This window comes from Cupressus sempervirens, chromosome 3, assembly GCF_028749045.1.
Source record: "Cupressus sempervirens isolate cs-2001-9-10 chromosome 3, ASM2874904v1, whole genome shotgun sequence".
NCBI classification, from domain to species: Eukaryota; Viridiplantae; Streptophyta; class Pinopsida; order Cupressales; family Cupressaceae; genus Cupressus; species Cupressus sempervirens.
The window spans coordinates 444,109,280-444,137,196 of NC_143120.1; the positions used below are offsets into that span (position 1 = coordinate 444,109,280).

The 27,917-nt window shown below is 38.0% G+C and overlaps 1 protein-coding gene across 6 annotated transcripts in view; it reads right to left on the reverse strand.

The window, feature by feature from the left end:
- Positions 1–3,224: 3,224 nt before the first annotated feature.
- The window catches only part of LOC149566981 (uncharacterized), a 128,147-nt gene continuing 103,454 nt past the window's right edge, over positions 3,225–27,917 (reverse strand). For all 6 annotated transcript variants that reach the window (XM_089820184.1, XM_089820189.1, XM_089820188.1 and 3 more), the window contains exons 22-29: positions 7,987–8,156; positions 7,702–7,780; positions 7,493–7,567; positions 6,729–6,826; positions 6,495–6,602; positions 6,165–6,222; positions 5,846–6,043; positions 3,225–5,747 (exon numbers count right to left, since the gene is read on the reverse strand). In XM_089820184.1, coding sequence (XP_089676310.1) covers positions 4,065–5,747; positions 5,846–6,043; positions 6,165–6,222; positions 6,495–6,602; positions 6,729–6,826; positions 7,493–7,567; positions 7,702–7,780; positions 7,987–8,156 — 2,469 coding nt within the window. In that variant the 3' untranslated portion in view covers positions 3,225–4,064. The remainder of the gene's footprint in view (positions 5,748–5,845; positions 6,044–6,164; positions 6,223–6,494; positions 6,603–6,728; positions 6,827–7,492; positions 7,568–7,701; positions 7,781–7,986; positions 8,157–27,917) is intronic.

Sequence of the window (27,917 nt, forward strand, 5' to 3'; positions counted from 1 at the left end):
GCATGATTCTTTTGAGACGGGTATTAAATGATAATAAGGTTATTTACAACAAGGTAAGGGACAAACCATTAATAACACTAGTAGAATGGTGATTAACAAACTCAAGAATTGGTAAATAGCTCACTCACAATGTGGGTAGGAGAATGAAAACTTGAAGAATGATTTTCCTATGCCATCAAACAATTGTCCAAGCATATTTATTAAGGAAAACAGGTTTTGAAGGGTGTTTGAAATCCTTTACAAATCAAAATACTTTCAATGTAGCTCGAACAAAAGATACAATAGACCAAAGGAGAAACAGGTCACCAACCAAAATAAGGTGGCCTCACAGGTAACGCAGTACACTTCTACCAACCAAGACAGGTTTTGAAATGGGTGCATAAAACCCCATGGTTGCAAAAGAAATAGGCATTAAGTCCTAAACCATGACAAACTACAAAGAAACAACAAGCCAAAAAGGCCAAGTGAGCCAAACAAAAAGGGACAGCCTCAAAAGAATAGGTGAGCAACAGGTTTTGAAAGGACCTGAAACCTAATACAAAACCAAGCCTCAAGATTTACATTTCAATCCCATCTTCTGAGAACATAAAGACATATCAAACGAAGGATTGGAGAGCTTGACTTTTTTTCCTTTTACTATTGTCCATCCCAGCAGCCTTCTGCCATACAAGGTCATCAACTCCGCAACCAACCCCCAACACCCTTGCGGCAAGAGAAGAAACAACACCACCACACGATTTCTAGACCATAGCAAAAGGGATAACAACACCAGCCTGAGACAAAGCTGCAAGAGAGGCATCAAATGAATCAATAGTTACAACAATCAAAGAAGGGACTGCTGCAACATTCTTCGTCACCACCATAAGGACATCATTTGAAAAATCAGAGACAGCAACAGAATCCTTCATCAAAACAATTGTACAAGTGTTACTATTACTATAAATTTCCTATAGCAAGTGGTGGAACCCTCTTGGAGAGATTTTCTGATGTAGGAGCATCTTGGAGAGACTTTATCAAATGTTGCATCACCTATTTCTATTTCTATTTCTATCTTTTCAATAAGGGTTATTTCAATGCAAAGTTGTTTGTAAAAACTTGCTAATTTTATTAAGTTGGTCATGTGAGCTCAAAATGTTCTAATTTCATGAGTGGAGGTTCATCTTAGATATATCAGTCTATCAGATGAGTTTCATTGTCATATCATATGTATTAGTAAAGTTATTGTAAATTTTCAATATGAATTTTTTATATCAAAACGTCAAGCTCAATTTTGAAGGCCTAGATGGCTCCAAAATGAGGTAAAACCTCAAATGACAAAATTGTGCACAATCAATCATTGTAGAACAGGAGCTACCATTTCCAAAAGGGGTTATAATAGCCAATCAAGGCAGCGGTTTGCAAGTTATAGTCTCCAGAAGTTGGGCTAACCAAAAGTGTAATTTGCAAATTGTCTTGAGTTGATTCTATGTAACAAAGTGTAATAAAATAATATAATATTAGATTGGTCAGCGTCAAGAGTTAGGGTTAAGTTTTTAGATCCTTCCTGGATGGTGGAAATGCTTATATAAAAAAGGCTTCTCGGTTGTCTAGGCCAATTTTTGGTGGTGGTTCGCAACTTTGTCTTACTAAAGATTGTAAGGAAGGCACCCATGTGGATTTGCATATTGTATTTCTAAGTTTTGTAACTCCACACATGGAGAGATAATAAGCTCATATTTTGCTCTCGCAAATTGTTATTTTTCTATTTTTTATCGTGTGTGGTATTAAGGGGAGCACCCTTCATCACTTTCAAAAAGGGGCAAAGTGTTGGTAAATTGGCACATTGTCAACCAAAGGTTGCAGTCACATTGGAGTAGCAAACTAAGAAAGGTTCATACATTCAAATAAGGTTGCACCAACAACAATTAGGGTAGAATCCACTAGGTTTTGGAAGACCAAAAGAGCATCCTCTTGAGGGGAGTCACCATCAACCTATGAAGAGTCATCAAAAGAAGAATTCGATGTCGAGACAATCAAATGACCATCATTAATGCCTTTCCACTAACTGGTGACAACTTTACAATGCAAGAGAACAATCTATTATTAGGTGACCTTTTGAAAAGCATTGATGACATCAAAAAGGGAGGCCCTCATTATCCATTAAGTACATGGTTTATTCCCAAACAAAGAACCACAACCCTCAAAAGAGACACAGAAATACCAATGTCAAGTAGAATGCATGCAAAACTAGAGTGAACCAAAAGGTCATAGTATCATCCACCTATAAGAAACGACCAATGGCCTCAAAACATGAACTATCCCAAAAATGTAGGGGAAGATTAGGAAGAGGAACTCACACTAGACGCACTCTACGTGGTTTTGTAAGAGTTTTGAAGGAGAGTCTCAAACATTTTGCGGAAAAAGGAGTCCATGAGTCCATAATTGCTCAACATCAGATCTTTGTCAACATAAAAATAAAAAATAGCAACAAAAAAACTCTTAACATGGGAAAAGCACATTGTTATCAGAAACCTAGGGTCTCTAAAAGAATCTATTACCAACCCATGAAGTTCCGAAAAAGAGGGCAATGAGGGGTTTTAGTAATAAGTCTTTTTATTACTACGCTCTCCAAGTTTGTGATGATACATGTATGTTAGATGTTAGGATATATAAATAACTAATTCTCACTTAAGTCGATTATCGGTTGAGAATAGACTATCATTAGTCCCAACCATTGTAGATTGAAAGTAACTGTAACATGTGCAAGCTAAAGTTGGAACCTCTCTTTATATTGATCTTGACGACTCCCAAAAATGAGCACCCCAACTTTGGCCCAAGCTTGTCACTCAACATGCACTCGAAACTTCTGACCAGTGCCAATCTTGAAGCCACCCTGCACTACACACAGACAAAACACCTGTTTCCTTGACATAGAGAGAAGATTGGAAATATTCTTCGTTTTATTTATGTATTAGTTTCTGATATTCTTATGAATATTCACTATCGCTAATATCAGCTTAGCACATAATACTCTTGTTTTAGATAAATCTTTTGAATCTCAAACATTTATTGAACCAAACTTAACCAACTAAAACTTGTCTTCAAAAAGTAGAACAATTTGATACGATTAAAATAATTATAAAGTTGCTCACAAATTCACTTCTTGATACCTTAAACGATATTTATTGATTTAATAAAATTTATTGTAGTGCTCTTCACTTGCCTTTAAGTCAATGAATCACATGTTAATCATAAAACACGGGAGGAATGCTCTTGAAATTGATTTGCAATAAACATACTGTGCTCACATGTTTAATCATAACACATATGAGACATGCTCTTGAACTTGATTTGCAATCAAAATAATTTTATGTAAGCGGTTGTTTTACGTTTCTTAGTTGACTTCCTCAAGATATTTATCTATTAGATAATGATTCTTAAAGAAACATCATGTGTGCTCCTCCTTCCTTAGAAGATGGATCTATGGCCGTTAATTGGGCCCATGAAATCTACACGTCTCTTTGGAATCTTACCAGAACGGAAAAACCAGGTCACCGAAAAAAAATCAAATTTCAATGAGTGCCAAATCTTAAAGCTATGAGATCTTGAAGAGGACCACTGTACACAACAAATAACTTGCTCATCCATCCTATTAAATGACTTTATTCTTACCTGATCAACGAAAAATGACCAGGTAAGTTAACATTAAATTTGAGATGAGAAGTTATGTCTATTAAAAGGCCTGATTCTGATCGGAGCTCTTGCACAACTGTTACCAGTCATATATAGCCGCAACAGAACATAATAGAATACAAGTGTCAATCAAAGCAAGAGCAATTTTTCGACGTTTTGCTTCCCTCTTTTACACCATATATGATTTTATTGCCTTGCAAAGAAGCTGACATCAGTAAATACCTTCCGCAAGCTTTCTGTCGTTGTTTTTCTCAACAATAGTTGTTAGCGTTTGTTTCCTTGTCATTATCCATATAATCCAACAACTCTTCAAATTCTGGAGCGGTATGTTTTTTATTGCATACCCGGAGATGTGTATTGATTTTGACTGCTTTTCAATCTCGTCACACAAATCAATTATTATTTGCATCACTTATACTGGATACTTTGTCCATGGCGACAGGTTTCAGATCCATGACTGGTTCTTCTACAGGCTGTTTAGTGCAAGTTTCGATCTCTGCATGCATAGTGACCAAATTTTCTGGAAGATTTGGTTCTGAATGTGCACTTTCTGTTTTATCAAAAATGCAACCAGCATTATCCTCTTGACATTCTGCAACTTCTTTTCCTATTTCATGGACAGGATCTGCCTTTGGAACATTTAAAGCAGATGCTTCTGAATTTCTCTGAGCATCACCTATTTCTTGCATGTCATTTGGACCTAGCAAGATGGATCCCTCATCCCTTTGCTGATGATGGCTCATGTCAATCTCCATACTTTCTTTTTGTTTATCCAGCTTGTCTGGTGTATGCTCCATGGCCACATTACACAGTAACAAATTTTTCTTTACATCCAAATCTCCACAGGTAGAGTTTTCTATTTCCTTCTCAATTCCACTATTTTCATGCTTATTGGCTTTCCTAGCTCCATGGACTATTTCACTATTTTCAGCCAATATGGCTGTATTATCAACATCTGTTTCAATATTGCAGATCCCTTGAGCCCTTGACTGAGAATTGATGATAGGAGTATCATCAGTTTCCATAACAGACACTAAAACTGGTTTATCTGAAGAACTCTTCGACTGATTATTGAGCTCACCGACAGAAGCTGGCACTGGTATAACTGAAGAATGCTTGGACTGGTCATTGGCTTCTATAGCAGAAGCTGACAATGGTGTACCTAAAGAATTCTTAAACTGATTGCTAAGTTCAGTAACAGAAGCTGACACTGGTGTATCTGAAGAATTCTTGGACTGGCGATTGACTTTATTAACATAAGTTGACACTGTTGTACATGAAGAATACTTGGACTGGTTATTGACTTCGTTAACAGAAGCTGACACTGGTGTACCTGAAGAATTATTGGACTTCTTATCAACTTCATTAACAGAAGCTGGCACTGGTGTAACCAAAGAATTCCTGGACTCGTTATTGATTTCTTTTGCAGAAACTAAAACTGGTATAACCAAAGAATTCTTAAAGTCGTTATCAACTTCACTAACAGAAGCTGACACTGGTGTAATGGAAGAATTATTTGACTTGTTATTGACTTCATTAACGGAAGCTGACTCCTTGAACTCATTATTGACCTCATTAACAGAAGCTGACACTGGTGTACCTGGAGAATTCTTGGAATCATTATTGACTTCATTAATAGAAGCTGAAACTGGTGTACCTGAATAATTTTCAGAACAGTTATTGGCTTCATTAACAGAAACTGGTGTACCTGAAGACTTTTTGGAATGGTTATTGACTTCATTAATAGAAGCTGAAACTGGTGTACCTGAAGAATTCTTAGAACGATTATTGACTTCATTAATAGAAGCCAACACTGGTATACCTAATGAACTGCCCTCTGTACTGCATATACCAGAAGCTTTTGGCAAAAGAGGTGGAATTGGTACCCTCCTTGGTCTGCCTCGTCCTCGCTTTACTGGCACCACTTCATTTACACCTATTGCTGGCCCTGATTTAACTGCACTTTTGGTTTTACGATCTTTCCCCATATCATTATTTTTGGGAGAGTCTGGAGCTCCAGCTTGACAAAGCCTTTCAAACTCTTCCTCTGATAATTGATCACCATACGAGCGTACCTGATAAAGGCAGGAAGAGTGTCAATTGTCAGCAAATGATCAATTTATCAGTGATTATGACATGGCATGATAGAAACAACCAAGACTTCTCAACTGACCTCTCTAGCTCGTTTACCCCTTCCATAGTGTTGAATATCCAGGGCAGATGAAGACCTCTTTCTTCCACCATTATGTGCATTGTCATATGCTTGCATTGCCGCAACAAAAGGCTTCAACTCTTCTTCCCCTAACAACCTAGGAGGTATGGGCGTTCCTTGATCATCCCCATTTCCTTGTATGCACTTCAACCACTCTTCCTGGAACACATTGTTTCAAGGAAAATCACTAGTATCAGCAACATGCAACCCCATTTAGTGGTTGAAATTGAAATACTAAAGAATGACAGCACCATGTATATTTAAACATAAAATGCATTACTTGTTCAACTTGATGTCTCTGCTTATCAATAGCCTCGAAGATGTCAATCTCGGACTCACTGGCAGTAAGAAGATCATTTCATCAAGGTAGTCAATAGTGCTTCTTAGAACATTTTAAAAAGGTACAAAATAATATTCAAGAACAAAAGCTACATGTCAAACAAACATCACAATATATATGTTGATGTTAAGAGCTTTTGAAATGAAATCAAGAGAGAAGTATCAGTTGATTCAAATATTGCTGCCAAAATGACAAAGCAGACTATCACTTTAGATTTGTTGAGCTTAGAAAATTTAAGACTCCCAAAGAGAATGCCAAAACCCGCACAACCTGCGAGCTAAAAGATAATTTAGAGCTTCATCATCTGGCACATGGGTATCTTCTTCCTTTTTAGAACCCCTCAAAAGTTCTTCCAAGTACACTCTTCGGTCTTCCGCACTGCAGTGGAAAGTACAATAAAGCATCTTCACCATTCAAAATTTACAAAATCGATTTTCTATTTTCTAAATCAAAAGCATGACAAATAAATTTCCAGGGTAACTAGCTAATTGAATGAGAATAGACCTTGTATTATTGTCAAAGAATCCAGCAGTAATACTCTGATTAGCTACTCCGAGTTTATGCTCTGCTGAAGCCCTAACTTGTTCCTCTACAGTATGAACCTGATTTAACAATGTCAACAATGTGAGTACAAATATAATAATCTGTGAATGTTTTGACTGTTTCTAAAGAATTCTATACTGGTCAAATGTGAGAAGGAATCAGTACAAACAAAAAGATGAGCATGTCACATTCTCTTCTTTATTAAAGATGTACTGTAGAAAAGCCGCTCCATTTTTTCACATTAACAATGTATGTATCACAGAAAATGGAACTCCAGAATGCAAATAATAAAGAAATGAATAATCAATTAAGGAAAACTTTTCAGGCTAAAATATTTTTAAAAGCTTGAAATTAAACATACTGTTTTTTAGTATATTAATCTTTTCTTGTCAATTGCTTTAGTTTTGAATCACGTGATATTTTCCAGTGTTTTTATTCACTGAATACAGTTTGTTGCAACTATAATATGCATGTAATGGAGTAATCATCAGAAAAAAAATTCTCTTGCTTGGATTATGTTAGTAGTGCCAACTGCTGAGATTGGAATAGCAATTCTATTGCAGTAGTATATTCATACTTTCCAATCCTCCTGCAATGTATCTGTAAGGTGTGCTAGGAACACCTTAAATTAAAAAATTGACAATATATTTCAGGATTATTGTGCTGTATATGACCCCATAAAATCCATAACAATACAAAAATGAGAGGATAATGTATTCTTGTACCGTTTCCAAACGCAATACTAGTACATCACGTTTCTGGCCAATCCTATGAGCTCTTGCTTGTGCCTGTAGATCAACCTGAAAAACAGCAACTTTAACTAATAGATAAGTGTCCACTTTTAAGTTTTCTGAATTGACAGCAAAGATGTTCAAAATTATTAAAGAACCGTATAGAAAAAGATTAATTGTCCAGCATCTTTCTCCTAACTTGCCTGAGGATTCCAGTCGGTGTCAAATATAATAACTGTATCAGCAGCTTGCAAATTGATTCCAACACCTCCGGCACGGATACTGAAAACAAACTTGGTAGCATGAGCCATCAAACAAAAAGATGTTCCCAGGATGAGAACTATGAGATCAAGATCATCTATTTCATAGACGTTTAGATGTGCAATTCTAACTTGAGAGATATCATTACTTAAGGAATGTTCTAGAGTCAGTTAAAATATATGCAAATACCAATGTAAAGTTGAGAAGACATTAAACAGGCAAGACACCTGAGTAAAAATAAAAAGGCTTCCGAATCAGGTCTATTGAACTGCTCAATAAGAGCTCCCCGATCATTTCCACTAGTATGTCCATCCAGGCGAAGATACTGATAACCTTTCCATGTCAAGTACTCTTCCATTACATCTAATAGCCGAGTCATTGTAGAAAAAAGTAATACCTGTAAAACAAAATTAGAAATGATGAGATGTAAGTGAATTGCACAGCTTCCAGTAGTTCAATCATCAGAAACGTGAATGATCATTTTGAAATTGATACGTACAAAATTTGGCCTTACTTTTATATAGGAATAACTGCAAAGCAGCCAAAATATTTTGGGGAAATATTCGCAAACCAAAAGTTCAAGATTTGTTTAACAAAGTAGATTTGATGGGAAAAAAAAATTAAATTAAATATGTAGAACAAACTAATAGAATAATAATAATAATAACTGCTGATCTTCAAATTCAAATGTATTTTAATAGCATAGATATATACAAAGAAAATAAAAATGAGTCTACCCCATGAATCATGAAATATAGACAAGTTAATGTATCCATTTGACGAATAAACATGTATGAAAATAAGGAATCTCCAAAAAATTATTCCTTGTCAAACACTTTTTCACTACAACGCATGTATTATGTAGCACATAGGTGCAGGTATATAGGGGCCTAAATCATTTTGTTCGTAAGAACCAAATAAATGTGAAAATGGAGCAGTACACATCCAAACATTTAAAGGAACACACCCAACAAAAAAATTTAATGTAAACAAAGACAATGAAAGGTTGCTAGGAAACTAATGTTGTTACCGCCATTTTCAAAGAAGAAAACAAGGACTTCAAGATGTCATATTTTATATACACACACACACTAAGATACCGCTGCAGCCTCTTGGAGGCTGGAGGCAGAAGCAGATATGGACGGATGCCCTCTGAGTGCCACCTGAATGCCACTCACAGGCACCCGGATCTAGACAGACGCCAGTGAGTGGCATCCAGGTGGCACCCAGGAGCATCCACAGGCTTCCTCGCCGAGAAAAGAAAGACTAACATTTTTTTATTTTTTTTGACATGTGGCATGATTCTGCTAGGCTTAAATCATGAGTAAAATGAGTGAAATAATTAAACAGTTGTAATGAAAGATAAGAGCCGATACAATAGATTTGAACAGCAACGAGACAAAGATAACTCAGAGAAACTGTTTGTGGGTGAAAACTTCAACCAAATGTGACTATATGCTTAGTGTTTAAAAATAGCTTACAAAACTGATTTTACAGCTCCTTTGGCTGTCTGCAAAACTCCAATAATGTCCAACTCCCCACAAACCAATTAAAGTTGGATTCTTCCTTTTGAATTGCCATAGGTTTCTTTGCAAGGGTTTCTTCTGGGCTGCTGGCTAGTTGAGCATATATGGAAATGCATTTTGCAAAGCTTTTCAAGTTTGATGGCATTTTAGGTTGTCATTTTTGTGACAAATAGTGACAGGAAATTCTCTCTTCAAATTATAGGCCACGATTTTTTTAAATTAATCTATTCCTAAAATCTGAAACAAGTAAACAGATTGCAGAATATGTACCTCATACAAATAACTTTCTAGGGTTTTTTCATGTAAACAAAATATATGAAAGAAACAATGTAGATCATCTTTTGATCTTGAAGGTAAGAATACAGGACTGAAATTCTCATTTATTTGCATATACATATACTCTCTCTCTCTCTCTCTCTCTCTCTAGATAGATAGATAGATACGCATTTGCATCCCCCCCCCCCTTAAAAAAAAAAGAACCCACATCTGCTTTGGAATCCACATCCAAATCGGTAACTTTGTCTCGTGTGTGTGTATAATGGAAATCTTTCGAAATTTCACAAGGTTCAAGTTTGTGCTCATGTTTGGAAACAATAGAATTTGGATGAAGTTCAACAAGAAAAAAAATTTGCCTTATACAAAGTTGGTTGTAAACAAATTATTAAAATAATAAAATATTGCTAAATATACTTAACTTTTACAACTATACACAGATTCATAGTCTAAAACTACAAATTAATTTTACATATCAAATATATAATATATAATACTGTAATATCCTCCCCTGATTTGAACTTTGACTTGCAGAAATTTAACTTAAGGAATATTGTCAAACACTTTGTATGCAAACTCATAAAGCTGATTTCCTCAATAAATTGCTTTCCAATGAGTAGATTTACAAACAACTATGAAGTGACATTAAAATGCATAATACACATCATAACATTTTCACAAACACTTGGCACACATTCAATAGTATATGAAAAATCTGGAAACTCTTTCAATCTGCTAATAAAGGGTGATTTTTAAATGTAGATGTGCACTTACAGCTGCCTTAAAGGCTGCAACAACTATTCAGACTTGTATTCAACAATTATTATGCAAAATATCAAAATTTGACAGAAGAAACCTGGAATTAGTTGCCGTAGTATTTTGCAGATGTAGTCGACCAGCCCTCCAAACTTCTAATCAGCCGGAAAAACAAGTAAACTTGATACCAACACTGTTCACGCCGTACTATAGAAAAATATTGTTCATGCCGACTGTAGCAAAATACTGTTCATGCGGCACTATAGCAATAACTAACTTCAGATCTGCACATCAAACCCTTGTAAATTTCTTTATGCAAACGCCCCAAATGAAACCCAGTGTGTTTCCTGAAGTGAAAACACCCTTGATCCTCCTGACTGTGTCTTCCAACAGCGAAGAGAATGCTAGCAAAGAGGGATTCCGTCCTCCAAGCCCGATAATCAAATATCCAGCAACATAACATTAATCTTCATCCAAGCATACAAAAAAAAAGCTCTTCCATTTCTTTTATAGTGTTCTCACAAGAGCTCAATCCTTCGTTTTCTCAATGTGGGATAAAACATAACTCCCTTTATGTACCTTATGTCTCCAATGTGTTATAAAAATAAAGGGAACTCTTTTAATTTAAATATTTCCCACAAACTATAGTCTATGCATTAATAAAGTTAAATATTTAAATTTAACTTTATAAAATGGCTTTATCAATGCATAACAAATCTTATCAATGATAAATAAGTCTTCCTGTCGATTTTAAACAATTACCATCGACATACCACTGTGACTGAATGTCCGGCCATGTCCAAGATGACTTACTATAAATAGTAAGTATGCCCAAAGTTGCCTCAAAACCCCTCAGAAAGACCTGCAACTGAAACTATCTAGGCCAAATGGCCTCTAAGCCCCTTTAATGTCCTAGTTAGCCTACGGGACTATGGGGAAATAGGCTAACTACAACATCATGCTATGAATGCTAGAAAGGGGACATTACAGTCTACCCTTCCCAAAATTGCTTGTCCTCAAGCAATTTCAGCTCTGGATGCTGCAATATCTGCTCATTTTCCCAAGTAGCATCCTCGACAGGTAGGTTCCTCCACTTCACTAGATACTCCCTGATAGTCCTCTTGCGAAGCACCCTCTCCCTGGAGTCAAGTATGGCCTCGGGAACCAAGATAAGCTTTCCCTCATCATCAAGAGGTGGCAATACTACTAAGGCACCACATTGTGACCCAATGCCTTCTTAAGGCGTGACACATGGAACACATTATGCACTTTACTGTCTACAGGCAACTCCAACTCATAAGCTACTTCGCCCACTCTCTTGATTACTTTGAACGGTCCATAGTAGCGTGGTTTCAATTTCTCTGCTCCACTCTTCTTGAGAGAGGACTGTCTATACCGCTGTAACATGAGGTACACCATATCTCCCACCTCAAAAGACCTCTCAACCCTGTGTTGATCAGCATATTGCTTCTGCTGATTTTGTGCCTTTTAAAAATTTTCCTTCAAGGATCGCATAATGTCCTGACACTCCTGCAAAGTATCCTTGGCCTTAGGCACCCTACTGTCCCCAAATAACAAATCCAAAAAATTAGGAGCATCATACCCGTACAGTGCCATAAAAGGGGACATTTGAATAGACATATGGAAAGAGGTATTATAGCAGTACTCCCCTAGATGTAGCCACTTCACCCAAGCCTTCTGCTCTCCTGCAATGTAGTTTCGAAGGTACCCCTCAACCCATTTGTTCACTATCTCTGTCTGCCCATCAGTTTGGGGGTGGTAGCTGGTACTCGGAGTGAGCTCTGTTCCACATAACCTGAACAACTCCTGCCAAAAGTGGCTCATAAATCTGCTGTCTCTGTCACTGACTATGCTCCGTGGTATCCCATGTAGTCTGAATACCTCTCGAAAAAATAGTTCTGCTGTTTGTGCTTCTGAATATGTAGACGAAATTGCAAAGAAATGTGCAAATTTCGTCAATCTGTCTACCACAACAAAGATACAATCCCGACCCTGTGCCTTGGGGAGGCCTGTGATAAAATCCATGGAAATGCTATCCCACTTCTTCTCTGGTATGGGTAGGGGCTGTAGTAAACCACTCGGAAAAGAATGTTCCTGTTTGTTCTGCTGACACACAGGGCATTCCCTAACAAACTGAAGCACCTCTGATTTGAATCCTTTCCAAGTGAAGCGCTCTCTCACCTGCCGATATGTCTTAAAGAATCTGGGATGTCCTGCCATTGGTGAATCATGAAATGCCCTCAAAATCTTCTGCTTCATAGCAGACCCGGGTACTAAATAAATCCTTTCCTTGTAGATGATCAGATCATTTACGACAGTGTATCGACTATCTTGAATAGCTCCCTCAATAATGCTAGATGCTCAACTATCCTTAGCATATTCTGCCAAGATCATCTCTCTCCAATCATCCATGACTATCCCAACAGCAAGCAAATGAGGCCTACTAGATAAAGCATCTGCAACAATATTTTTCTTCCCTTTGACATAGGCTATGTCGAAATCATAGGCCTGTAATTTACTCACCCATTTCTGTTGCCTGTCATTAAGGTCAATCTGTCCAAGGAAATGTTTCACGCTATTATGATCTGTTTTTACTATGAATCGGCTTCCCACTAAGTACTGCCTGAACTTAGCTAGCGCGTGCATGATTGCTAGCATCTCTTTGTCGTAGATGTTGTAGGTTCTCTCCACACCTCGTAATTTTCTACTCTCATATGCGATGGGATGTTTGTCTTGCATGAGAACAGCTCCTATGCCCTCTTCCGAGGCATCACACTGCAGCTCAAAAGGCCTCGTAAAATCTGGAATGGCTAAAACAGGACATGTACTCATCAGCTCCTTAAACCTGTCAAAACAATCCTGAGCCCTCTCTGACCACTTGAAACTATCTTTCCGTGTCAAATCTGTAAGTGGTACTGCTATCTGTGAAAATCCCTTCACAAATTTGCGGTAGAACCCACAAAGCCCGAGAAATCCCTTGAGTTGTGAAGTGTTCCTCGGTGGTGGCCAATCCAGAATGGCCCTGATCTTGTCTGGGTCAACCCGAACACTTCCTGCACTAATAATATGCCCTAGATAGAGCAACTCTGTCATCCCAAACTCACATTTACTCATCTTGGCATATAATGACTCCCTCTCTAGAATACTGAGCACTGTATCAATATGCTTCAAATGTTCCTCCCAGGTACGACTGTATATCAGTATATCATCAAAAAATATCAACACAAACTTCCTCAACTGATCTCTGAACACTCTATTCATGCAGGACTGGAAAGTGCCAGGGGCATTTGTCAACCCAAAGGGCATGACTAAGAACTCAAAATGTCCATAGTGGCATCTAAAAGCTGTCTTCTCCACATCCACCTCTCTAACCCGTATCTGATGGTAGCCGGATCTCAAATCAATCTTGGAGAAGTAGCATGCACCATGCAATTCATCAATAAGCTCATCGATGCGCGGGATAGGGTATCGGTTCTTGATTGTCTTCTTGTTTAGCTCCCTATAATCAATGCACATCCTCATTGTACCATCCTTCTTCTTCACCAATACTACTGAAGAAGCGAAAGGACTTTTGCTAAGCCGTATGTGCCCCATGTCAATCAACTCCTTAATTGCCTTTTCTATTTCATCCTTATATCTCTTCGGATGGTGGTAAGGTGTGATGATAACTGGCTTAGCCCCTTCCTCTAATTCAATAACATGCTCGATTCCCCTATCCGAGGGTCTCCCTGGAGGTATCTTACCAAACACCTTAGTATGTTTGGTTATTATTTTTTGTACATCAAGTGGATACTCTAGTTTATGCTGCTCTGTCATCTCAGGCATTACTCTAAACTCTGCTGCCCACTGCACCTGATCATGTCTAAAGAAACTCTGCATCCGCTTGAGTGACACCACTCGAATTCTCCCATCTGACAAACCTCTGAGCACTATCTTCTTACCATTTGCCTCAAACCTCATTTCCATTTTCTCAAGGTTAAATGTAAACTCTACCAAAGACTTCATCCAGTTCATCCCAAGCACCATATCCTGATCACCAATGTTGACCACAAAGAAATCTCCTGTCATGTCATAATCTCCCAAACGAAGCTGCAAGTTGGAGATTTTCTTGGTACATTCAATTTTGAAGCCATTGGCAACCATCACCTTAAATCCCCTATGCTCCTCTGTAGCCCTCTGCGTGTCACAAACTTCTCATCAATGAAGTTATGTGTCGCCCCTGTATCAATGAGTGCCACAACTCTCTGTCCATCCAAGGTTCCCCTAACTCTGAAAGTGACGGCCTCCTGTATACTTGACAACTGAGCTATCGTGCTATCACCGCGTGCTTCCTCCTGTGAAGAACTATCATCATCTCCATCTAATTCGGATGACTGCTCTGAATCTCCATCTACTGACTCTTCGGCTGAAAAGTACTCCATCTGCTTAGCTTTTGCTTTCAATGGACACTTATGTGACAAATCCCAAGGCTCCCTGCAATGAAAACAAAGCTTCTTCTTCTTGACATCATTAAGTGTCTCATTGTCCAACCTCTTACTTTCCTCCTTAGTTGGCTGAACCTCTTTATGAAAAGGTTTCCTGTCCTTATCTTTCCTTGAAGGGAAACTCTTTGCCTGGAATTTATTTTTTGAAGATGAAGAGGAATCCATGTCACGACCTTTCTTAATGGCTTCCTGCAAAGTGGGAGGGTTGAGAGCTTTAATCGACCCTCTCAACGGATCAGCTAACCCATCCATAAATAGAACTAGTATCCTCCGTTCAGATACATCTGTTACTAACACTGCAAGTTTTTGAAACTCTGAAATGTATGTTTCCAATGATCCCCACTGTTTAAGCTTAGCTAACTCCTTGAAATGGAGTTCTAGATCCTTCCTATCAAAACATTCAATCAGCCTCTCTGTAAACTCCACATATGAGGTAATGTGTGCATGTCCCATAGTGACCATACCATGATGCCACCACTCGTGTGCTAACCCATCCAGATGAATTGCTGCATACTTAATAGCTTCTTCCTCGGGCATAGGGTTCAATTGAAAGTATGTGTCAAGCTTTTGAACCCAAGCTCTTGCTGTAGACTTTCCTGAGCCATCATAATATGGTAACTCAAGTCTCCCTACTTTCTTCCGTAGCTCATAGCTCTGGTTCCTATCATGTCCACGTGGCATATGTTTCATCCGCACATCCATATACTCCCTAAAGGTAATTGCAGCAGTAAAATCTGGCCCTCCGGCTTCCCAATCTCTCCTCAACTGGTCCTGTTTATCAATAATCTGGGGCTTTGGTACGAGCTGCTCTGGAGCTCTAGGAGGAAATGTAGGAATCATGGGCCTTGAACTCACTGTCCTAGCTCGCTGGGGTGCATGACCGAAATTGTTCCCAACTTATTCATCTCCATTATGTGTCCCATCCTGATCATTTCCATTCTGATTGTTACCATTCTGATTATTTCCTCCACCCATGTTAGCATTCAACCCAATTTGACGAGCCATCATCTGCATCATAAGATCCAATCTCTAATTCTGTTCCTGTGCCCTTTGTTCTGCTACTCGCTGACCCTGTACCAAGGTCTCTAATAACTGTAAGAATCTTTCCTCTCCAGGCTCTGGACCGGCATTCCCGCCTCCACTTAATCTTGTATTCCTGTCATCTCGGTCACCCATATTGCTGTCTTGATCAAAGAATACCTCCGTTGTGTCTGTATGACAGGATTCTATACCCCCTTGTACAAATGAACTAGACTGTTTGCTTTGCAGGTCTGAACTCCTACTTTGTCTTGCTCTGGTATTGCGAAAATTATAAGGCCCCTGTCGCAATCTCAAACATAAATGCTCTGATTTTAGTGTTTTGACATTTCATCAAACACTTTCCCCTCTATCCGCCAGTTCCAAATTTCCTATAAGACCTCCACAGGATGGCAGGACTTATAGCTCTGATACCACTGTAATATCCTCCCCTGATTTGAACTTTGACTTGCAGAAATTTAACTTAAGGAATATTGTCAAACACTTTGTATGCAAACTCATAAAGCTGATTTCCTCAATAAATTGCTTTCCAATGAGTAGATTTACGAACAACTATGAAGTGACATTAAAATGCATAATACACATCATAACATTTTCGCAAACACTTGGCACACATTCAATAGTATATGAAAAATCTGGAAACTCTTTCAATCTGCTAATAAAGGGTGATTTTTAAATGTAGATGTGCACTTACAGCTGCCTTAAAGGCTGCAACAACTATTCAGACTTGTATTCAACAATTATTATGCAAAATATCAAAATTTGACAGAAGAAACCTGGAATTAGTTGCCGTAGTATTTTGCAGATGTAGTCGGTCAGCCCTCCAAACTTCTAATCAGACGGAAAAACAAGTAAACTTGATACCAACACTGTTCACGCCGTACTATAAAAAAATACTGTTCATGCCGACTGTAGCAAAATATTGTTCATGCGGCACTATAGCAATAACTAACTTCAGATCTGCACCTCAAACCCTTGTAAATTTCTTTATGCAAACGCCCCAAATGTAACCCAGTGTGTTTCCTGAAGTGAAAACACCCTTGATCCTCCTGACTGTGTCTTCCAACAACGAAGAGAATGCTAGCAAAGAGGGATTCCGTCCTCCAAGCCCGATAATCAGATATCCAGCAACATAACATTAATCTTCATCCAAGCATACAAAAAAAAAGCTCTTCCATTTCTTTTATAGTGTTCTCACAAGAGCTCAATCCTTCGTTTTCTCAATGTGGGATAAAACATAACTCCCTTTATGTACCTTATGTCTCCAATGTGTTATAAAAATAAAGGGAACTCTTTTAATTTAAATATTTCCCACAAACTATAGTCTATGCATTAATAAAGTTAAATATTTAAATTTAACTTTATAAAATGGCTTTATCAATGCATAACAAATCTTATCAATGATAAAGAAGTCTTCCTGTCTATTTTAAACAATTACCATCGACATACCACTGTCACTGAATGTCCGGCCATGTCCAAGATGACTTACTATAAATAGTAAGTATGCCCAAAGTTGCCTCAGAACCCCTCAGAAAGACCTGCAACTGAAACTGTCTAGGCCAAATGGCCTCTAAGCCCCTTTAATGTCCTAGTTAGCCTACGGGACTGTGGGGACATAGGCTAACGACAACATCATGCTATGAATGCTAGAAAGGGGACATTACAAATACATCTACAATTATAATAAACAAAATCACTATAAAAGTTAAAATCACTCTATCTATCTATCTATCTATATTATAAAGTAATATTGAAGTTTAATATAGCATTATATATTAATAGAGGATGGAGAAAAATAGTAGAGTGGAGAATTGCAGAGAAAACAAAAATGAATTGTAGAAAGAAATAAGATTAGGGCATGGGTGAAGGAGAATTGGAAAACACAGATTATCCTAAAACTTATTCCGAACGGATTCTTTGTTGCAATTTTCAAAGAGGGAACAAAAGTTAAAAATATTAAGGAGTGGGCTATGGCAGATTGGTCAACACCCAATTTATATGCAACCATGGATGCCAGACTTTAATCCAATCTCCTTGGAACCTTACAAATCCCCTGTAAGGATTAGATTATAGAGCCTACCAATTGCAGAAAATTGTAAGGAGAAAATTGGTAAGTCTTTGGGAATACTAAGTGAAATAGATGAGGAGCTAATACAAAACAATTCTTATTTATACACAAGGATACAGATTGCGGCAGCTAAAACGATCCCAAAATAAGTAAGATTAAGAGTGAATGACAAACACTGAATCCAAAAAATAGAAATTAGAAAGGAGAAATAATATTGTGGGATGTGTATAAAAAGGAATTATTCAGAATTGGACTGTAGAACAAAACAAAAGATGACAGAGAAATGGATCCCAAAAGAGCGAGCAAGAATGGAGGATCCGAATGTGACTGCATTGGATGGAAAGGTAGGGGGGAAAGTCTAAACACAGAGAACATGACCATTGAAAAGGAAAAGGAAAAGGAAGATCGAATGGAAGAAAACCAACTAAATACAAATGATGAATTGGCAAAATAGAGGGAATATGTGAAGGATTCAAAAGCTGATGCTAATGTCGGGGTACCAAAGTATGGAGGGTGATATGTACAAGGAAACAGTCAATAACAAATCAGACTCTGAGGAGATTCTGAGGAGGGAATTGACATAGAGGAGAATTCAATATCTTAGAAATTTAGAGTCAAGGAGTTTGAGTCAGCAAACAAAATCCTGGATAAGGCAAAGAGGGGAAAGGGCAGGAAGACTAAAATATAAATCAGGGAAGATAGAGCATCTCAGAAAGATATCATGAGTGTCGTTAATTTCATGAAAAAATCCAAGGTAGCGAGGGCCTCCTTGGACACCAATGAGCATCCTTACATGGAATATCAGGGGACTCAAGGCCCCTGGCAAAAGGCACTTATTTAAGTGCGCCCTTGATACTTCTAATGATATAATTGTTGTCCAAGAGATAAAATGTACTAAAGAAGGTGAAGACAATTTATTAAGTTATTCTAACATGTGGAATGAACTCTTGCAAGATGCTAAGGGCACAGTTGGGGGGATGGGCATCCTGTGGAAACCACATTGACAGAAAAAATTGAGGTATTTGGAGGAAAAGATTTACTGTTGCATGGGAATTTAATGCAATATTGGAACTCGGAGAAAAAAGTGGAAGGACTGCAAAGATTAACAGAGTGATGGAAGACTTCAGAAACTTCATTTTCAATAACAAACTATGGATATTGAACCAAAGAATGGATTATTTACATGGACAAACAGAAGGCAGGATTTCACAAGAATTGCTGAAAGGCTTACCACTTCCTTGTAGATCAGGATTGGATGGAGTCAAATAACATGATTTCATCGTTCATGCTCCCAAATTCCAGATCAAACATTCATTTCCAGATTAAAGCAGTGGTGGGAAGAGGGTAAGTCAATACAAAGCACGTCCAGTTTTAAATTAATTGAAAGATTGTAGTTTATTAAAGAAAATTTGGAATTTGGAATTTAGAAAATTTGCTGAGACATTGAATATTGTGTAATGTCCCTTCTTTTTGGGGACATGGGACACATTTACAATATTAAGTTTGACTATGTGAGCTGGAAATTTATTATTAAAGGTCAAATTAATATTCCAAAGGGTCACAAGAGGACAAGGAGAGATAAGACAAAAAACCCAGAAAGGAAGTCAAAGGGTCACTGTTGCGAGAATAAAAGGAGAAGAGACCCCTTCCTTTTGGTATGCTTGATTTTATGATTCGGTTCAGTTTTCTCTCTTGTGAGAGTTTTCAGAAAGCTTCAACTTTCAACTAGTTTGAGAACGTAGCCCCCCATGCTGGCAGACAGTGGACGCAAACCCATTGTCCTGGGACACATCAGTTCAGGTGTTTCATTCACGCTTATAGGTTTTTATTCTAGCATTTCGATCTGACTGTTAAATTTGTATTTAAGATTGGGTTTTTGTACTGGTTATTGTATTGCTGTTGTAAAATGCAATAACGTATTTCAAGGAGTTATAAGAGTTTTCTGGTTTTATCTTTTCTAGTTTGTAATACATGGTTATATGCTCGACATCATGGATATTATTATGAAATAACGGGTTATGTTCTTGTGGAGAATTCCTTGGGTTTTATTATAGCATTGTATTCCATTTTTGCCTACATCTGAGTTTGAATGTTAAAAGTCGAATAAATCCCTATTGAAATTTCTACCAGTTTTCGACTGTGCTGGAAACTATCTGCAAAGTTTTATTTCTGATTACATTGTTAAAAGAAAAAATAGAAAATATCCGATTAGGGATAGTATAGTGGTATCAGAGCTGGTCTTCCTGCCAGCCTGTGAAGTTATAACAGAGACAAACTTTAAGGATTTATCAGAAGACTTCGGTAAATGAAGGTTTAGAGAGAATGCGTGACAACCGTAGTTGAAGAGTTGTTGTGTGTTAACAGCATCTTCATCAGGCATCAGACGTAATATAACCTCCTTCTGCAGCACGAGTACTTCACATCCCTTGTTTTGGGTAATTGCATTGAATTCATCTTTTCCCAACAACCGAGTCGAGTCCTATCCATAGCTCGGGTTGGCAGAATGCACCCTAGTAACAGGTCGCAGACTGGTTAAACACCTGGAAGTGGGGACAGCTGAGTGTTGGTTGTTTTCTTCAAACTCTCTAGACGGCCTTCATCATTGTTACAACATCTACAAGACACCATCTTAAGTGGGACGGTAATTCCAATAGACAGACATTCTCAAAGTCGATGCATCTTGAGGAGTTGAATGTAAGTGTAATCCCTATCATCTAAGTTGTATATTGGCAGCGGGTTTCTATTTAGTCGTTTCACGGGATAGATAATAGGCACAAATCGGCAAAGGTTCAGTTCCCGTAAATATCCTGCAAGCGTATATATTTTGTCGAAGGTTGATAGTAAGGATTAAAGTAAGCAGATTGGAAGCAACGGTTGGCATCATATCATCATCCCACAATATACACACCACACAGAATTCCTTCCTAAAGAGATAACAGGTCGTAGATGGTATAAGGAGTAATTGGCATCATCACCGTCTGAGTAAGTGGTGAAGACAATTCATCCATCTCAACCCACAGGTGGCTTAACCAGAGAACAGGACAACGTGACCACCAGTATCTATCACGGGTAGTAGAGGAGAATTCATTTACAGACTGCCACGAGTCTAGACCAAGCAAACAAACCACAAACCGATCCCAATCTGGCACGGGTGAAGTAGCACAACAGCCTCAGTGTTACCAGAATCTTCGTTAAACACTGTCGTGCGTTAGTCATCATTTGGAAGCGGTCACATATCAATGAAACACTTAAATAACCTTGCTGTCAAGCTACTTTTTATTCACGGAGGAGGTCATTAGAGGATTTCATCGAGATGAATGAGAAATCAATGACCATATGTAGTCTGCTCAAATTATCAGAGGGATCATTATCTCAGGCTCATGACAAGGATAAGGCGAGTGACAGTTCAACCTCATAGTAAGATGACACTACATGACTATGAGTTGTATCAACCTGATAATGAAATGCATGCATTTAGAAATCAATTTAAGGTTAGTAATGACATGGTTGTGGCATCACTGGTTCATTATGACAGCACTCACAAGATGCTGGAAGATGTCTACAAAAAAGTTCAAAGGGGAGTGGAAGCAGATTGGCTTGTTTCTTATTTGCAAATGGTCAAAACAGCCCTTGAGATTATGAAATCAAATTACTTATATCTGCTGTCCGACAGGGATTATATTGTTAAGGTTGCTGAAATTTATGCAGCACAGTCAAATAGGGAAAAGGATGAGATTGAGTATCTCAACAGGACGCTTAAGTACGTTCGGGAGGCACTGAGTGAAACTCAATTTTCTCTACAGGGAGCAAAAAATCAAATCAAGCTCATGGAACACTCTCGGGAACATGACAATAGAATGAGGTAGGAGTTCTTCCAAGAAGTCATTGATGAACTTGAGAGCATTCAGCTGATGTATGACTTGGATAGCTGCCCCAAACGGTTAAGTAGCAAAATTTCAGAACACTTTCAGCTTGTTGAAAACCCTTCGTTTGAAGTTGTTGCTGATTGGACATCTGAAAATCCTCTTTTTGTGTTAAATGAGGGATCATCGGTTGTTTGCCATGAAGAGGAAGAGTTTGATTCAGACTTTGGAATCCTGGCTTAGATCCTAGCAGTGAATCCGGATCTCAGCATGCGAATGATGAAACAACTTATGTTGTTGATCATTTGATCAGCCCCAACATATTTTCCAATTTCACCCCATTCAGGAGTTGGGTGAATTTTCTTCATCAACCTTTGAACAATTCTCAATGGAATATTTATGTGAGGCTTGTGATTAGATTCTCAGCATCTTTCATATTCATAGCACCTATGCGCTTGGGAATTCTAAGTTTATGCCAATAGTATGAATTTTGATGTCTATGGGATGGTGGTTTCAGCTTTTGAGCAGCTCATTTCTTACATCATCCATTTAGGTCAGCTCTTCACATTCTATTGAATTATACATGGAGCCTAGATATATTTCTATCTCATCATAGCAACGAGGCAACGTAACAGAGTTTGGGATCCAGATGTTGGCAAATTGTATCTATGGTTGGACGAGGATTTTATTGTGGTCCTATTAGGTTTGAGGTTGAATATAATGATGACCAATGTTAATCAGTTTACAGGCGCAACGTTTCTTCGTAGAGTAATATGGGATCTAGGGATTCAGTTGACAGGAGGTTTGCAGAGTGGTACAGTGCTTCACAGTTTGGTCAGGATTGTTGTCAGTTTAGGCTACTGGGTTAACTACAGATTTATATGGGATCCTGGTACATATTGCTTGAGGGCAAGCAATCTCGAGAAGGGGATATATGTAATGTCCCTTCTTTTTGGGGACATTAGAAATTTTAAGAAGGGACGTATTTACAATATTAAGTTTGACTATGTGAGCTGGAAATTTATTATTAAAGGTCAAATTAATATTCCAAGTGGTCACAAGAGGACGAGGAGATAAGATGAAAAACCCAGAAAGGAAGTCGAAGGATCAACGTTGCGAGAATAAAAAGAGAAGAGACCTCTTCCTTTTGGTATGCTTGATTTTATGATTTAGTTTTCTCTCTTGTGGGAGTTTTCAAAAAGCTTCAGCTTTCAGCTAGTTTGAGGACGTAGCCCCTCGTGTTGGCAAACAATGGACACAAACCCATTGTCCCGGGAAACATCAGCCCAGGTGTTTCATTCATGCTTACAGGTTCTTATTGTAGCAATCCAATCTGACTGTTAAATCTGTATTTAAGATTGGGTTTTTGTACTGGTTATTGTATTGCTGTTGTAAAATGCAATAACGTATTTTAAGGAGTTATAAGAGTTTGTTGGTTTTATCTTACTGGTTTGTAACACATGGTTATATGCTTGACATCATGGATATTATTATGAAATAACAGGTTATATTCTTGTGGAGAATTCCTCGGGTTTTATTATAGCATTGTATTCCATTTTTGCCTATATCTGAGTTTGAATGTTAAAAGTTGAATAAATCCCTATTGAAATTTCTCCTGGTTTTCGATTGTGCTGGAAACTATCTGCAAAGTTTTCTTTCTGATTACATTGTTAAAAGAGAAATTAGCAAATATCCGGTTAGGGATATTACATATTGAGGAGCAACTGCAACTGAGCAAACTTAACGAGAAGGTAATACAAAATGGTATGAACAATGAGGATTATATAAGAGAAAAATAACTGAATTCCAGATTAGCTGATGTACTAGAAAGAGAGGAGTTATATTGGAAGCACAAATCAAGGGAGGTGTGGATAGATGCTGGGGGCTTAGATGCCAAGTTCTTTCATCCCTCAGTCAAAACCAGAAGAGTCATTAATGGGATAGATGCAGTCAAAGGAGAGCACGGGGACTGGCATATACAGATTCTGAGGGTATTGAAGAGTAGCGGTCTAATACTTCTAGAAACTATTGGGCGGTGGTGAACAAGGAGATTGCAGTTAATGGGAACCAATGCTGGAGTTGATTGAGAATAAAGTCATAAGTGAGTAGAGTCAATTTCTTTTGCAGCCATTCACATTGGATTAAATTAAACAAAAAGTATTTACAACGCAACTTTACAAAGCACTTGGGCCAGATGTTGTCACTGCAGATTTTTTCCAGAATTGTTGGCAACTCTTAGGAGAAGATATAATAGAAGTGGTTGAGAAGTTTAGAAAGAAAAAGAAATCATAAACACTGTTACAGCACTCACTCCTAAAAACCCCAAAAGTGAAACAATGGTAAACTATAGACTGATATCTCTGTGCAATAGTGTACAAAATAATAGTGAAGGCCCTGGCTAACAGGCTTCAGAGGAACAAAACAGCAAGATCTCAGAGGAGCAAAGCAGCTTCACGCCTGGCAGAAAAATCATAGATAGCATTATTCTTGCCACAGAAACAATTCATTTGATGGAAAAGGCAATAAGAGGGGTATCATCATCAAGTTCCACACAAACAAGGCCTGTGATTGGGTCAACAGGAAACTCATACAAATATTAAGGAAATATGGATTCGAACAAGCATGGATTGATTGTATACAACTATGCATTTCTTCTCCAAGGATGGCAGTGGCAGTTAATGCCTCTCTGAGAGGATTCTATGGACTAAGGCAGAGCTATCGACTCTCTCCACTCTCATTTGTATTGATGCTGGAGGCTCTCTGCACAAATATTAAGAAGAAAGTAAGGATGGTTCATGGAAAGGGATTTTGGTTCATGAGGAGATTGAGCCAATCTCACACTCGCAGTTTGCGGATGACACACTGCTATTTGGTGAGTCGTCTACAGATGAGGTTAAGGTTCTAGATTCCATGTTGGAAGATTATGCAAAATCATCAAGACAGCACATGAACAAGGACAAGTCAAAGATTTCTTCACAGTACCATCAAAAAATGTCAGAGAAGGATCTGGGAATCTTACGCTTTGAAATCTCATCATTACCAGAAAAATACTTGAGCACACATCTATTTACAGGTGAAATAAGACAGCATATTGGGAGGAAATAATCAACAATTGTCAAGTGAAAGTGCAGGCCTGGGAGAACAAGTGGCTAACACAAGCGGGGAGAGTTTAGATGATTAAGTCGATGCTTTCTGCAGTACCAATTTATGTCATGTCTTGCTTCAGATTATCGGCTAGAACCATAACAATTTTGGATGGATTCCTAAAAAAGTTTCTATGTAATATGCAAAAGAACAAAATAAGAATTCCTCTAATTAACTGGAAGACTGCATGCATGATAAAATCAGGAGAGGCGGGCCTGAGAAAAAATGAATCTGCAGAACCAGGCCTTCGGTGCCAAGTTGGTGTGGAAATTGTACAAAGATCCCAATAAAAGATGGTGCACTATCATGAGATAAAGGAACCTAGATTCAGATGAGCCTGAGCGAACCTCGTGATAGCCAATACAAGGAGTGGATCAGAAGTATGGAAATTTATATGGGAAAGTAGAAGGATAATCTATAATCAATCACATGGAAAGTGGGAAATGGAAGAAAAGCGAAACTTTGACTGGACTCTTCGAATGGAGGGGTGGGCGAGGGAGATAATAGCAGATGTATTTGGAGATAAGTTTTTGTTTCAGACTACATGCTGAATCCTGAAGAGAGTCATGCCATCATCAAATGGAAGCAGTCCAATGAAGGAATCAATGAAGATGAAAATAGGAGGCTCTCTGAAATACTGGACAATAGAAGAATGGTACTTTCTAGGGAGAAGGATGAGGTGATTTGGTGTGCAGCTAAGAGTGAGAACATAAAGTAAGTCTATGATATGTGGTGCAGAGAAAAAGAAACAAAGATTAGATTGTGTTGGGACAAGGCGGTGCTTCCAAAGGCTGGTGCATTCTTATGGATTGAATCCTTGCTGGGGAAAGACTCAAGGCAATAGGGATTGAGGGGCCCAGTATATGCATATTGTCTAGACAAGATGAGGAAACAGCTGATCGTCTCTTCTTGTGGTGTCCATTTAAAATGATGTGTTGGAATTGACTGTGGAAATGCTAGATAGGTAACAGCTAGGGAGGTAGATTAATATGATTTTCTTACTTCTTGGCCAATGGATAAAAGGAAATTGAAATGGGCAGATTTATGGATCATAGGACCACCAATGATTATGGCACATTTGGAAAGAAGGCATGGAAGAATATTCTGGGATGAGATGAATCCAATTGAAGTTATTATTAGCAAGATAAAGGTTACCATTATGGAAGTTACAAACAGGAAATACTTAAACAAAAAGGTCACTGACTACATATATTAAGATAAAAGAATGGAAGACAAAAGGGCAGGACTAATTGCTGGGACACCTAGAATGGATAGCAAAAAGATGAATAGAAGATGGTGAAATGTAAGAGGCCAAGCCCTGGTTGGTACAAAATGAACTTTGACAGGGCAGCAAAAGCCAATCCCAGGGACGCTGGCTATGGGGTTATTCTTAAGGATGAAGAAGGCCAACTGATATTGGCAGCTTAGGGATTGATTGGATTGGCCACATACATTAAAGACGAAATGGTGGCTCTAAACAGAGGGCTGGACCTATGCAAGGAACAGGGAATCTGCACAAATGAAATTAATGGAGACTTCCGGTTTGTTTTCAATGCTATATCCACAAGACAAATTTCACATTGGGATCTAACACAATGGGTTCCCAGCATTCAAAATTCACCAAAACAACAAACTGATGTTTCGATGGCACACATCTACTGAGAAGGGAATAAGGTGGCAGATTGGCTGGCAAATGAAGGAGTACGGAGAAGAGGCAAAAGTGCAGTCATGGACGTATCTCTCATTCAGCAAGATCTAAAAGTAATTCTAGAGGAAAATATTAAAAGGGAGAACGCCATTCCGCGATGTGGAATAGGATGACAGTTAATGCCCATATAGGGGGTCTGAGATCTTCTAGATAGGGAATGAGCAAGTGGCAATAGCATACAGGCCTTTGGTGAGCAAACCAATCTCGGAGATGGGCATTGGCTGAACGGACCCATCCCTGATTTTTTGGGGAAGAAATAATCGATCGCAAAGAATAAGAAGAATGCTCAATTAACATTACTAATACTAAAACCATCCCAATGTAGCTAGCTGTTACATCCCAATTTCAACTCAATTTTAAAAAGTCCATATAGCCGTTGAGGTTTCACATGAAGTCAATTAATAGGTAAAATTAGTTATGTGAAATGTTAAGATGGTTAATCGTTATAATTTTCATATGAAGACAACATGTTAATCGTTATGATGCTATTATATTAATATCTTGAAATCTTAGGAAGTTGGTTATTCATCTTGGGAAGTAAAATGGTGGTTAGCCGTTATGAAGGTTATGAATAATAACTTGTTATGATAATTTTCATTTTGTTGAGGATTATGATATAATCGCAGAAAATTTCCACGTTAAAGGGGAGAAAAGCATTGCCAGAAAGGAACTCGGCATAGGGGCACCACCTATGACTTGGGCAAATAGGTACGAGTCTTGAACCACCATGACCAAGGATAAAGGACTAGGCAAGCAAGAGTGTATGTTGGACGATCATGAGCTAACCGGTTAAATTATATATCACTTAATAATTAAAGAAATCACTAAGCATAAATTTAAATATAATTTAAATTGTTACCTTTGATCATTGTGGGGTCTCTTGAGTATATTGACACCATGTTATTATACCATCCATACTTGCATATACATGTATATGTATATGTGCATATATCAATAGGATGATATAAAATAAATATATAATTGATATGCATGCACATGTGCATAAACATGTACGTACAATTAGAGATGGCACAACACCATGATGCTAATATATATTTTATATCATGTGGAAGGGGGGACCGTTATATTTATCTTAATATTTTATTTGATTCCAAAACAATGAGCGTTGCCATCTTTCGTTCGCATTGGTTTTAAAATTTGAACTTAAAGTATTCTTGTAACTGCAAATCAAGTCCTTGTAACCACAACAGGAGATTATATTTCCCATTCCCTGCGCCTGAGAGAGCTCTCTCTCCATCGCGCTTTCTTTCTCTCCA